This window comes from Falco punctatus, assembly GCF_963210335.1.
Source record: "Falco punctatus genome assembly, chromosome: 1".
NCBI lineage: Eukaryota > Metazoa > Chordata > Aves > Falconiformes > Falconidae > Falco > Falco punctatus.
Genome location: NC_137580.1, coordinates 123,438,759 through 123,452,960, shown reverse-complemented (window position 1 = coordinate 123,452,960; position 14,202 = coordinate 123,438,759). Strand labels below are relative to the sequence as shown.

General features: G+C 41.1%; 1 protein-coding gene across 2 annotated transcripts in view; it reads left to right on the top strand.

The window, feature by feature from the left end:
* SMURF2 (SMAD specific E3 ubiquitin protein ligase 2) overlaps positions 1–10,008 on the top strand; it is a 63,273-nt gene extending 53,265 nt beyond the window's left edge. For both annotated transcript variants that reach the window (XM_080378209.1, XM_080378210.1), the window contains 9 exons: positions 449–659; positions 2,201–2,304; positions 3,810–3,924; positions 4,371–4,549; positions 5,003–5,140; positions 5,375–5,495; positions 6,884–7,085; positions 8,926–9,001; positions 9,315–10,008. In XM_080378209.1, the coding sequence (XP_080234335.1) occupies positions 449–659; positions 2,201–2,304; positions 3,810–3,924; positions 4,371–4,549; positions 5,003–5,140; positions 5,375–5,495; positions 6,884–7,085; positions 8,926–9,001; positions 9,315–9,414 (1,246 nt within the window). In that variant the 3' untranslated portion in view covers positions 9,415–10,008. The remainder of the gene's footprint in view (positions 1–448; positions 660–2,200; positions 2,305–3,809; positions 3,925–4,370; positions 4,550–5,002; positions 5,141–5,374; positions 5,496–6,883; positions 7,086–8,925; positions 9,002–9,314) is intronic.
* The last annotated feature ends 4,194 nt before the right edge of the window (positions 10,009–14,202 follow it).

Here is a 14,202-nt window from a genome sequence, read left to right as displayed (position 1 = left end):
CAGACTATGGTATTGACCGTAGATTAGAGGCATAGTGTTTGGCAGGTCCCTGAATTTTAAAATGGAGGAAGGCAGAACACGCGAAGGAAATATGGTAATGGTATCTGAGAAATTCAGCGTCAGCAGCTTAGTAGTAAAACTGTATGGATAATACCTTATTATATAGCGCCATAACCTTTTACATACTTTGTAGAGTAGTACTAATAGTAATAACAAACCCTAAAACCAACTGATGGTTGTTGCCAAGGCAGACAGAAGCATATGTCTTTAGTCAGGATAAAAATCTTTCTGCCTTTATTTTTTCACTGGACCCGGACATTTTGAGCGTAATCACAATCGTAGTAAATCGAAAGTAGTTGAGTTACAAAGACTTAACATTTAAGAAACATCTGAAGAAAACAGGGGACATATGCCTTGAATATCTGCAAACAGCTGTGTTTGTTTCTAGCCGCCAGAATCAACTTAAAGATCAGCAGCACCAGCAGCAGCAGCAGGTAGTGTCCCTGTGTCAGCTGCCAGATGAGGCAGAGTGTCTGACTGTGCCAAGGTACAAGCGAGACCTAGTGCAGAAACTCAAGATCCTGAGGCAAGAGCTGTCACAGCAGCAACCTCAAGCTGGCCATTGTCGTATTGAGGTCTCCAGGGAAGAGATTTTTGAGGTAATTACGAGAGTTTGACCCGTTTCTTACCATTGAGGGAAGGGGAGGAGGGTTGTTCGGAACTGCCTGAAGAAGTCATTCAGTTAGATTAAATCTTCAAGTCTGGAGTTAAAGCGGGAATTTTACCGGTGGCGAATGGGAAGAGGAAGCATTTTGAGGGGCTGTGAAGAACAGTTATGTACTTAAGTAGATGTATTCACCCTGTAGAGAAGAAACACGAGGAAGGCTTTCCCTGTGGCCGGAGGAGTACAGACTGTGCCAGAGATGGAGGAAGGAGTCCCAGCACTTCCTGCGTTTGAAGATGCTGTTGCACTTCTTCCCTGAATATAAGAACACAAATGTCTGTTACAGAGGGAGTGGTACAAATTGAAAACCAAAGGAGTGATCTTTGATCTACTGTAACTTAAAATTACTATTGAATAGCATTCATCTTCGGAGTTTACATTGCTTGGCATCTGTCCCAATTCTGGTTGATTTTTTTTTTTTTTCCCCTCCTGTCCCTCCCCCTGAATCAGACCAATTTTTCTGAATTGTCTCGGCTTCCGAATGACCAGAGATGCCCACAGTGGGGTATCTGCATTTTATTTTGTGATGTTGTTCAGAAGAATAATTCTGCTGAATTGATTAAACACAGTTATAATTCAGTGGGTTTTTCTGGAGAACAGTCTGTTGCCTTGAGAACACTCTCACCCATCCCACCCATCCCTGATGCATTTTTTACCCCACCCACAAAACTGACAGCCCCACTGTATTGTCACAGTTTTTCCCAGCCAAGAAAGATTTGTGTCGGTCTTCCCTTTGGAGACAGTCAAATCAGTTCATAATCAACTAAAAAAGAAAGGGAGGAAAAGCTGCTGTACAGCAGTGAAAATTATTACGTTCTTGTTCTGAAAACTAAGTGTTGGGTCAAGCACGCCTCCCTCTTCTGTTCTGCAGCGCCAAAGATCGGGGCACTGATAAGGGGACATAAATAAAAACTAGATATTTTTTTGTTTGTTTGTTTAATACCTTTTTTAAATTAGCATTTGTTTTGCCTCTTTCAGCTTTCTTTTTTGTCTTTTCTTGGTGAAGCCTTACCGATAGAGGAATAATTGTGTAGGTTTACTGGGATGTTCTGTTCTTAAAATGCTTCTTGAAGGTTTGCACGTGTGTTACACCCAGAGTAGAAGCTCCGCTGCTGGCTTTTCAGACTCTAAAAATTGTGAGCCTTGATGCAGAACAAAAGACCAACACAGGTTGTAATTTTTTGTAAGTTATGTGAGAATGAGAGAGAGGATGTTCCGATCACCGTACCCCTCTGGAAATCTAATGGAAAACTGTTCTCACAATATCTGTTCTACTGGACAAGTGTTACCACGTTTGTAGAAAACTAAGTACCAGTTTGTGACTTGAGAAACTGGTTAGTGTCTAGGAAAATAGTATCCCCTTTAATAGTATCCCCTGTGGACTTGGAGTCTGAGACTCCCTTCATTTCTAATGAACAGTAGTAGCTTCTTGTCTGTAAGTAGCAGTTAATAAAAGAAAGGGTTGTGTGTTTACAGGAATCCTACAGGCAAGTCATGAAGATGAGGCCAAAAGACCTGTGGAAACGATTAATGATAAAATTTCGTGGGGAGGAAGGCCTCGATTATGGAGGTGTTGCCAGGTAAACAGTCACTCCTCTGTCTCTTCCCTCCCACCTCAACCCACCAGCTACACCCATGCATTGAATCGTAAACCAGCCTTGTCTCAGCCCTCTTTCTTTTAACAGTATTCTTATTTATATTTCTGTAACAGAATGTCAGAAAATATATTATTTCAGGTAGTCTTAAATGAAAAACTGCATTAAAAAAACCCTAAGTTATTGGAAATAAATCAAAATGCATGTTACAGATCACATCAGACATCTATCATATATGTGAGACAGGCTTTTGGTATCTATTGAGATTACCATATTTTTCTTTGGTTAGTAAAGCTGGGGTATCTGAGAATTTGTACCATTAAATATTCGGCTTTGTGGTGGAACTTTTTATTAAAAAATATGATTTATCGCAAATTGTCACTAGTGTTTGCAACAAAATGTTAAAAACTAGCGGTTAGTAGGCAGCTTAAGTCTGTCAGTAGTCTGAGGTTTTTTTTCATCTGCTTATAAACACTGACATTTATTGTTGTATGAAGATGTTCCTCACATTATAAAACACCGTTAGGGATTGTATTGGCCAGTTGCACAGATGCTGGTTTACGTCACTGAAAATACTCCCCACCTCTGGCATGTGGATCTGTTCTCTCTAAATGAGTGTTGACTCATTTAGGAGTATCCATTGTTTGCATTGCATTTTTTTCCCATTAGTATTCATTTCCAAGTACAGACGATGCTCCCAAACATCTCGTCTTCTGCATCTGTAGTTGGTGCACAGCAGGTCACCTCTGGGGTGAACACATGGATCTTCATGAGTTTGCAGATGGCCAGTCGAGTTTTCACTTCGTCCGTTCCTAAATATTTTAACGTGCTAATTAGCTATAACTAGTAAAAAGGTCTTGTTGAATCAATCGCTACTAATTTTTTGACACTAGTAATAGTACTTAAAATAAAGAACTGACAGATACTACTGTGCACTCTTTTCCAAAGTATCTGCTAGTATTCTTCAGCGTGAGTTTTGTTCCTAGTCTGTCTGCCATGGAGCCTTTGCTGTCTTCCATACATGAATCCAGGGAGGCCAAGCTGGGAAGCGTTACGGTTTTCCCAGTCCTCAGATCGTTATTGACTGATCTGTGAACACGTAATTAAAACCTTAACTAAACATATCCCATTACCTGAAGACAGTTTTTTTTAAAAGTTGTGACTGGAACATCTCTGCAGCCTAGTTGATAGAATACACAGTGTCTTGTCTTGGTGTGTAATGGATGAAGGAGAATCATAGTTGGAAACTCTTGGAAATAAGTAATCTGGAGAAAAAATTTGCAAAGCTGGGAAATACATCAGCTGTCAGGTGCTGTGCAGTTACTGAGCGAGTAAAAATAATTCTGATTTCAGCCTTATCTAAGCATTTTCAGACATAAATTCCTCACATCTGTGTTTAACAGTAAGATTAAAAAAAATTATCCTGTTTTGAGAAGATTCTGTGTGGGAATGCATTTGTCTAAAGTACACAATTACTTTCTTTTCTTCAGGGAATGGCTCTACCTGTTGTCACACGAAATGTTGAATCCGTATTATGGTCTCTTCCAATATTCCCGAGATGATATCTATACACTGCAAATCAACCCCGACTCTGCAGTCAACCCGGTACGACTGGTAACATGGGTTCTGTACATGGGGGGGTTGTGCCTAGGAATTAAAGACGTCTGGAGAGCGTTCTAGGCTTAGGAACCTAATTCTCGCGTTAGTATTGCTGGAGACTGGATTTGTGCAATGATATGATCATTTCTTTTTAGTACTGATCAAAGAAACTTCTCAAATGTGTTCTTAATTTTCTGTAAGATGTCAATTTACGTCCCCTTTGGGAGAAATTAAGTTTATTTTGAGTCTTAGTAGCAAGACTTCTGGACTGGAAGCGATATACTCAATGTGCTGTGTATTAAGACAAACAAACCAGAAAGCTTTGGATATGTTTTTGTTCTGGGTTTGTTGTGTTTTTCTTTTCCTTGTATTGAAATTTTAGTTCATATTCAGCGGATGGACCCTGGAGGTCTTACTGAGCTGAATGGCTTAGTCTCTTCTTCCTATTCCAGGAACACTTATCGTATTTCCACTTTGTTGGACGGATCATGGGGATGGCTGTGTTTCACGGACACTATATTGATGGGGGCTTCACGCTGCCTTTCTATAAGCAGTTGCTAGGGAAGCCAATTACTTTGGACGATATGGAATTGGTTGACCCTGATCTTCATAACAGCTTAGTCTGGATACTGTATGTACTGCATATTATATCTTACAATGCTGGAATTCTGTCTCAGTTAACATGTGATGATGTTCCTAAAGTCAGTTGTGAAGAAACTGAAAATACACTTCCAGTTGAAGTGTATTTTGATCTGCTCAGGCAGGTTTCTCACACGATTCAGCTTCTTTAAGGCTTAAGCCACGCAAGGTACTCATATTTGGGGGACAGGGGGAGTTCAGAAATGTTAATTTATTTATTTTGCCTATTATTAACAGTAATATGTTATTAAAAATATAACACTGAAACTTTGTTAACGGTTTTAAAATATAGCACAGTAAAAATGTATGATCACCTTTTGCTTCCAAGCAGTAATTTGAAATGCTACTGAAAAAGTGCATTGTGGTGTCTGTCAGGTATATCACGGCTGTGATATATTTGCGCAGTATGTTTTCGCTGGGTCACTTGCTTATTTCTTTCCACCAGTGAGAATGATATCACAGGAGTCTTGGACCATACGTTTTGTGTAGAACACAATGCATACGGGGAAATTATTCAACATGAACTGAAACCCAACGGCAAAAGCATCCCTGTGACGGAGGAAAACAAAAAGGAATATGTCAGGTACGTCAGTATCTTTTTGCAAAGTTTTTTATAGTCCTGTGGTGGGGAGGAACTTCTACCCATTTGCGGTAATTGATGGTGTTATGTTGTTGGGTTTTTTCCTAAGTGGTAGCGCAGCGGTGGTGGTGTGTGTGTTCCTGTCAGTAAGGCCATTTTTGTTTTTTGGCTGGATAAATTGCAGGTTTATTGTATTTGAATCCATCTTTCACAAACCCAATTTGCACTTGCTTGCAGACTTTATGTAAACTGGCGATTTTTACGAGGAATTGAAGCTCAGTTTCTGGCTCTACAGAAGGGATTTAATGAAGTAATCCCACAACATCTGCTGAAGACATTTGATGAGAAAGAGTTAGAGGTCAGTCCGCTAATGTCAAGTTATGTCGTCAAGTGTAACAATAAAAGCCTGAGGCATTCTTCTGAGACTGAGTAACGTGCAAAGTTGTCTCCCCAGTGCTTTAGGGGTTTGCAGGTGCGCTGTTACAAGAAATACAGTTAGCATAAGAGGTTACCAGGTCACGCAGTCACTGAGGCTGCGTGTGCCTTCCACCCAGAGCTGCCAGAGTGTTCCTCAAGGCGGTATTTCCTAACTGCAGAAGTGGTAGAAGAGGAGACCCTCTCCTATAGCTGAAAACCCAGCGGAACCTACAGCGAGGTGTCTGCAGCCACCTCGGATCGCTGCAGAGTGCTGCTCCAGCCGAGGTGCTGGTGCATGTTTCTCACGGTGCAGTTTCACGATATTAAATTCAGTCTGTCACTCCCTGCCACCTCCCGCCACTTGCCCCCAGCCCTTCCAGCACGCTGCGCTGACCTGGGTGTCGGGCAGCTGTGTGGTTTAGCAGAGCTGAGTTATGCCAGGCTGAATTAGCCCTGTAAATACGGCGTAAGAAGAGGTGCTGTCACCGACAAGTGTGCTACAAAATGTCAAGATCGGCACCCAAACAGTACCCTCGCAAGGCAAATCCTATACGTTGCCAGCTTGTGTTAAACTGCAACCTAATATACAGCCTGTTAGCGGTGGAGCTGAGGGGTTTTGCCGTATAAAATAACCGCAAGGTTCATTATTCATGCTCTCTTCTGTTCACTGTTCCAGAATGTCAGTGATGGCTGCTCTTTCATCCTGACTATTCCCGCAAGGCAGCCGTAGTGTGAACCCAGAACCATTGTGCAGGTGCAGAATCAGGGAAGCTCCAGTGTTCTTAGTCACAAGAAAACGTCTTCATAACCGTACCCCTGCTGGGCTGAAACGCGGAGCTCCGTTTTAGAAGCGCTGAAAGCTCTCCATCGGGGAGTTAGCCTGGTTTGGGTGACATGTATGGTATGAGAAGAAGATTGCTTTGGGGGGTCCAGAGTTGGACCAGCCAAACTACACCCTTACCTACGCTCCAGAGACACACACTGGGCTCAAATGTGAACGATGCACGCAGTGTCGTACAGGGGCAGAATCTGTGCTTCTGTCATGTAATTGACAGGTCAAGGTGCTTCTGTATAAGCTTACAAAACTGTGGGTTTATTCTTTTTTTTTTTAATTTGAATTAAGGCCGTTTGAAAAATGGATTGTGTACAAAGGTAAGATTGAAAAAAACGTTTTATTTCTGCATTGCTTAAGATTAGTGAGAGGTTACAGTTTGCTGTTGGTATAAAAATCTGTTGATGTTTTTCAGTATCAGTTATCATTTGGCTAGCTTCAAAACCGTTTTTATCTTGATCGATGATGAAATACTTAATTGTATTTTAAATCTGCAGCTGATCATTTGTGGACTGGGAAAAATTGATGTCAATGACTGGAAGGCAAACACTAGGTTAAAACACTGTACCCCAGACAGCAACATCGTGAAATGGTTCTGGAAAGCTGTGGAGTTTTTTGATGAAGAGAGGAGAGCGCGACTGCTCCAGTTCGTGACCGGCTCATCCCGAGTGCCTCTGCAGGGCTTCAAGGCATTGCAAGGTAACGGGGCTTCCTCCAAGCGCAGGCGTTTGCGGTCCCTTCTGGAGAAATAGGCCACAGCACAGAAACGTTAGCTGAACATGAGGCTGGTTGGCTGTAATGTGACTTTTTAAGAGTGATTTTTAATGGTTTGATGAATAACGATCACAATTATTACCTTGTTATTCAGCTGTAAATGGCTCTTTTGTTTCAATTACGCACACGCTTCTCTGGCCAGAAGTTCAGATCAGCAGAGATCTCAGTGGGGTTCTCCTTGTGGCTTTTCTAGAAGCCTGGGTTTTAATTTCTGTCTCTTACAAGCCCCCATCACCTGTGCAGCTCTGGGACCAGAACACACCAACATGTCACGTTCATGCAATTCTGACCGCAGAGGCACTCGTAATGCTGACCACTTCTATTGTGGGAGCGACATAACCACAGGCAGCCCAGGCATCAGAAATTATCATCTTAATTACCAGCCTGTCTCCTGAACTTCAGTTGAAGCTCTGGATCTCTGTCGTGGGAGCTCTGGCTGCGGCCCATGCCGCTCAGCGAACACAAGCGTTTACCCGATCGTGCCCTCTCACAAGATGAGAGAAAACTGCCCAGGGGAGACCCTGATCATAAACCATTTTAACAGGTGGAAGATTCCATCAGAACACAAACATTGTGGTAACAGCTGCCACATACAAAAGCTGGTCACTCTAGAAATCTCTTCCTCCTCCATCATCCCTCTGTTATCAGATAGAAAGCCTCTTTGATTTATTTTTTTTTTCCTCTGTCCTGAGCTCAAAAATGTTCAGGAGTACGAGAAACTCAGAAGTATTGAGGCTTTTAAGACCCTAGTTACTTTAAAGTGTGACAAGTGGTTAAATAAGTGTTTAAATCACATTGCAGGGGGTGGAGGGACTTGTGGCAGGCTGGAACTGTTAACCTGTCAGAATAGTTCCGGGCAGTATTAACGCTGCTATTGATGCACGTGCCATTACCGCACCAGTGAGTGTGTGAGACTGGTAGTGGAAGTAATACCAGTTTAACATCATCTGTGCTGCAAGTTTCAGTGTGAGTACACTGGTAAAAGAAATATTTCTGTGAGCGAATGAAGCCTGCGTTCCCACAGATCTGAAGACGAAGGCTGCCAGGTTTAGACCGCGTTGTACTGACACAGCACAAGCGGCTCGCGTTTGATTTAACAGCAGAGCCCCCACGAGAGGGGCTGGCCCAGTGGGTCACGTCTGTAACTGGGTCCGTCTGCTCCAGCAACAATTCCAGTTTTGCAAACGTTAGGGCGCTGGTAACATCATCTGTCCTTTGTGAAATCTTCAACGAAATACTAAATCTAAAAGGCTGCTGTGCTGCGGGGTTTTTTTTCTTTAGTAGAGAGATTAAGGAGGTCTCTGTATAGTCAGATTAACAAAATTATAAGAAGTTGGTGTTGTGACTCCTCCATCAAATGTGAATGGAAGTGGCCGCAGCTCGAGACCTGTCACAACATGGGACAGATACACCTGACCAAGTTTTGTTCTTTAGGAAGGGTGAGAGAAGTTAAATTTAAAACTGTTAGAATTACATAGTGCACCGTGTAGAACAGGCATTTTTATTTTTCCTTATCAGTGCTTTGTTCTTGTTTATCTTTCAATGGTTTAAATAACAGCATGGTTATCGCGCGTGGGTGGTGGGGAGGAATCGGTCTGACAGGTGCGGTGCGTTGAAGTTTTTCCCTGCCTGTTTGTGATTTTCAGCTCCGTGCGTGGCTTCTCCTCATTTGGTGGTTTTAGTTACTCGGTGGTTGTTGCAGTGCAACAAAGAAATTTCGTATTAGGCAACACAGTAGTAGTAGAGATCTCTTCTGGATTTTCAGGTGCTGCAGGCCCACGGCTATTTACAATACACCAGATTGATGCCAGCACTAATAATTTGCCGAAAGCTCATACCTGGTAAGACTTTTTCAGGTCTCTAATGTCTTACGTAGATTTAAGACCAACCTGCTGTCTGTATTTTGAGCAGTCTCTTTTTTTTAATTATTTTTCTTATTACTTTCCTCTGCTTTTCTGATGCAATAAATGCTGTCTGTTATGGCGTAGTAAAGGTGTGAAAACCAGAGACTGCTTCTATTTACACAGAGTTCTGTTGGCCTTGTTACGTCTTGCTTTGTCGTGGTTTCACGTACGTTCAGCGGAGTTACACAGAACGCTGCTAGTGACGTTTGACGTTCCAGGTCGCTGAAACTCTTCTGCCTTCTGTCCACAGCTTTAACCGAATAGACATTCCTCCTTACGAGAGCTACGACAAGCTATACGAGAAGCTGCTAACTGCCATTGAAGAAACGTGCGGGTTTGCCGTGGAATGACCCTTCCCAGGCTTACCTGAGACTCTATTTATACTCCTGTCAGCCAGAAAGCCCTTCCCTCAGCCAAGACTCAAGAAATGCTTGAAATACAGGAAACTTTCCCTTTTCTACACTAGGACACTGGGAGGGAAAGGACAACTTTGGAATTTTATTTTATTATTTTTTTTTATTTCAAGAAAATAGGTTCTGTGGTTCCTGCCATAGGATCATTCAGCTGCTATTAAAAACTAATATCTTGAACATACAGAATGCTGACTTTTCCTACATTTCAACAGTTAAGCAGTATTCTATACTTAAAAGACTACTACTATTTTTGTAAAAGGTAATCTATTATATTTGCCTACCTGATTTCTATTCTCAGATACCAAGACACAACTTCAGCAGTCGGTACAAGTCATGTTTCAGCCTGTTTTAAATGTATGATACTGAACAGCATCTATACCTGCTATTTTTGGAAAAAATATTTTGGATTATTCTAACTTTGCATAAAATTGGCTGAAAGAATCATTAACCTTTTTAATTAAAGCCACTTACATGTTAACTGCATTTTCTTAGAGTAAAACATTATATTCTGCAATGTAAATTCAACGTCAATGTTACCACAGGGGGCTTTTTTTATATTTTTCAAGCATGAATTACAAATACGATGTTTTGGGGTCCTATTTATATCACTTGTCAGATTCCTTAAACAAAATTTCTAGTGTGAGCGACACAGTACTGTGTGTGCTGCAGTACTTGTGTTAACATGTGGAATAGACCTTTTTTAATGAACAGTAGATGTTTTGATTTTTTTAAAACAGCATTTTTCTAAGAAGTCTGTCAAGAGTATTTTTTTGTTGCTTTTGACTTTAAACACTGCGTTTTTCAGCTTTTTAAGCGTGCTGATGAGGTGGTATTTGACAGCAGAAGCCCGTCAGCAGTTCGTTTCAGAACCCATCCTGTCCAGTCAACCAAAGTTTGTTTGAATGCAGCCAAATCACACTATATATTTGTCGATGCTAAAGATATATCAGGTAAAACATGTTGTAATCTTTGTCTAGCTGCTCATGACATGTGGGTTTAAGTTACAGCTAAGAAAAAATGGTGTATTGACTGAAATATGTGTAATGTGCTTTGAAAATGAGGTTTTAAAAGCACATAATTTATTGATTGTAGGGATGGAAGTAAGTATATATATGAATTATAACATGGGTTGATCTCTTCAAAGGGGAATAAAATGCACTACCAGTAGAGGGAACTGAACTTTTAAGTTAGTTTGGAAATTCTCAGTTAAGATCCATATGATCTGCTTGTGGTGTGTAGATAAATCAGTCTGCTTAAGAGGTGGTGGCATTCTCCTCTCAGCAGTGAGGCTATTTGGAATTAAGTAGCGGGTTTTTTCCAATCAGTGTTGTGGTTTTGTAACTTAGGTTACAATCAGTCATCAAATCTGCACTATTTTTACACTGCCAATGAGAAGAAAGTCAAAAGGTATTGAAAATGCTAAAAAAATGGGATGTAAACAGCTGTTTCATTTTTGCAGTGTAAGTCACACAGTGAACTAGCTAATTTTCTGTCTGTTCTATGGAGCTTGAACTTAATTTTGTTCTGCCAAATCTGACTGCCACAGTGAGTAAACTACTACTGGATGTTGTGTATTAGAATAGTGGGCAATGGACTACTTTTGTAGAATTGTGGTAAGAATCTGGTGAGCCAAATCCGCATGTTCATTTGATTTTTTTTTTGATATTTTTTTTTTTTTTGTACAGCTGTTGCTGGAAGGTTTGTTCTAAGAGACTTGCTTCCCGTTCTGGGCTGGCTGCAGAGATGAGGCTGCTTAGGGATGTAAACATAAAGCCAGGAATCTTGCTTTGACAGCCAGGTTTGAAATATATCAGACCGCTTTTTTTCCCTCCATTTCAAGGGAATATTGCACTCATGTCACATGGCTGGTACTCTTCCCTAATCGATGGCTTTCAGGTGTAATTACCGGAGAAGCTACTGCTACAGCTGCCCAGGTTGCCTGGGGGAGCAGAGTAGGTTGTTGCCCAGTGTGTTTCTCACCCAGTATGCTGCGCTGTCGGGGACCGGTGCTTCAGACACTCCCACAGACCTCTCCTCCCCCCCTGCGAGTGCCGAGATAGGATGTGAAATGACGATTTACAGAGACAGGTTCTTTTGACCACTGTTCACAGGATAGCTACTCCAGTGTTGTAGAAGTTTGTTTAATTTTATATCGCCACCCCACCCCGCTCTTGCTCAGGCTAAGGCTGCAGCCTCCCTGGTCATGAAGGATGGAAAATGCAGTTTGATCCAGCTGTTGGGAGGAGTCGGGAGTGTTAGGTGATTCCAGGGGGAAGGTGTGCTGCTGCTCCCCTCGCACCGGGCAGCTCCCCTCGGCACTACTTAAAGACTGGCTGTAGCGTGTGTCTCCTGACCACATCTATACCCGCCTCCCAGCAACCTTCTCCCTGTCAGCCTGCTGAGGCTGGTAAATGTATGGAATGCACAGTTACGGCCGCCCTTGTGTCCTAAAAGCATTTTTGAGGAGGGAGGAGATGAGCTCTGCAGAATATAGACTCTAGATGGGCTGATAAATACCGTTCATTTTCACAACAGCCTTAGCAGTGCATCTCTTTGTCCTACCAGACGTTTTGGTAGGGCATAGAGAATTTTAACTGCCACAGATCAATACTGTAAATTTAATAATTATAGGCAAAAGTAGACAAATCTATGTTTGACTTTCCATAGCTGACAGATGAGGATGAATATACCAAGTACTTCGAGTGCCTTTCTACCTTCGTAATGACTGAGAGCTTTAACTAGAGCACCTCATCACCTAGTCAGATGTTTATCTGAAAATGTTAAAAGGGTTGATTCCTTTTGCAAAATTTTGTTTCGAGATCATGTCAGCTACTTTCCCCTCAAAAAGGTGCTAAGCCTAATATTGCATTTTAACCTTGGACTTTCACCCCATGATTAATGTGAATATTTATTTCAATGTGTCCCTCTTACTGGGTTTTACTTTATCCAGTCTTTAGTTGTTTTAGAGAGATGTCACATTATGGTTTTATGCTGTTGCTTTTCATTATGAATGTTTAATTATGAACAGTGACTTTTGTAGATTTCAAATATACAGTACACGAGTTTCAGAGGATTTAATTTCTCGGTGTAAAGAGTTTTGTAATGGTGCTTTGTACAGTATGTATTCTAATTTTTTTGCACATAGTTTCAGTTTCCCTAAACTGATTTATTTGTACCAAATTTTTGTGTTGTACTAAAGTCCAGAGCACACAAGCCGTTTTTAAATTCTTGTTCTACAACACTACATCTGTATTGAACTTCTGGTGCGTTTAAAGTGGCTGCATTGATGGAAGTAAAAGCTTTGCTTCTATACCATAAGTATGCATCATACAGCTTAATGTAGCATGCTCCAATTGCTTCAGATTTTAAACAGCACCATATAGTTAACAGGTGCCATTTGTTGTACTTTACACTATGTAGTAGGTTTCTGGCTCTACCACATCCTCAGAGCTTTGTCTGTAGTTGTAAATTAGTTTATACAAGTGTAATTACTCCTCCACAAACTGACAGTTCTTAGTTTATCATTTCCATTGTATTTATTACAGAGTGTTTTAGCATTGGTATCATTGTATTTTCACCCAGCTGTTACATGAGCTTTAACAAAAAAAAAAAATCTGTATAAAATGGTTTTTAAGTACTTAATGTATGTACCCATGCAGAAGTTGAGCAATAAATTGTATGCTGTTTGCACTGTCACAGCATCAATGGTTTTAAAAGTTTTAAGTTTTTCTTAATTAAATATTTACTTTAAAATGTAACAATGGCATTTTTAAGTAACTCAGCTTTGTTCCAGGAGAAAATACTTAAAACTTCATGTCTTTCTACACGCTGTTGCCTACAATAAGGACTGTGCTGATGTTCTAGTCAGACAAAAAAGGTCTTACTTTAGGCTTTCACGCAGTGGCGTACGCGTGTCTTGGCAGGGACTCGGCGTTGGTGAACAGATGGCTCCTCTCAAAATTCAGCAAAGCTAAACCGTCTTAAGGGAAGAAAAAAGGTAAATAAATCTGGTAAATACTTGTTAAATTTGATCAACTTAGCTGGTAAATATTGTCCCGTAGATACAGACTTTGTCTTAGTCTGGCTCACAGCAACTGCCTGGAAATGGTTTTTAAAGTCAGGGTTGTGGGTGTCTGGTTTGTGGAGGGTTTTTTTGTTGCGTGTTGTTTAGGCTCGATTTTGGTTTTTTAAGTGCGGTACATCATGCTCTAACTGCTAGCTGATGTGTCTCATCTGTAAAGGAAGCATCTCCAGCTGCTGGGGGCTGCTTTTTCTGCTTCGCTGTTTTTTTTTTTTCTTCCCAATGCACAAGTCCGAATTCACTGAGTGTGGTACCAATTCTGTAAGAGACACCAACCACCTCTCAGCAAGCTTTAAATACTCTGTATACAACACAATTCCAGTATTTTTATATAACTTCTCACACGTGCCATTTTCAGGAAGAATTCTTCTACTAGAGCTTGTTCAAAATTATGCTTCAGTTTACCTTGGTACTGAGGAAGAACTATTTAAAATTTGCGGGTTTTTTTCAGGTAGAGGAGAATGTATCATTAATGGGCTTCACTAAGCATCAGCTTGGTTTCATGTAGTGTGTTCTCAGTTTAAGTATTCAGCTGCACCTGCATCTCATAGGGCCTGTAACTCACGGCTGCTGAAACTTGAATTTTCTACTAAACGCTGTATTGTTTATAGCATGTGATGATTCTACAAAGATAGGTGTAGTGC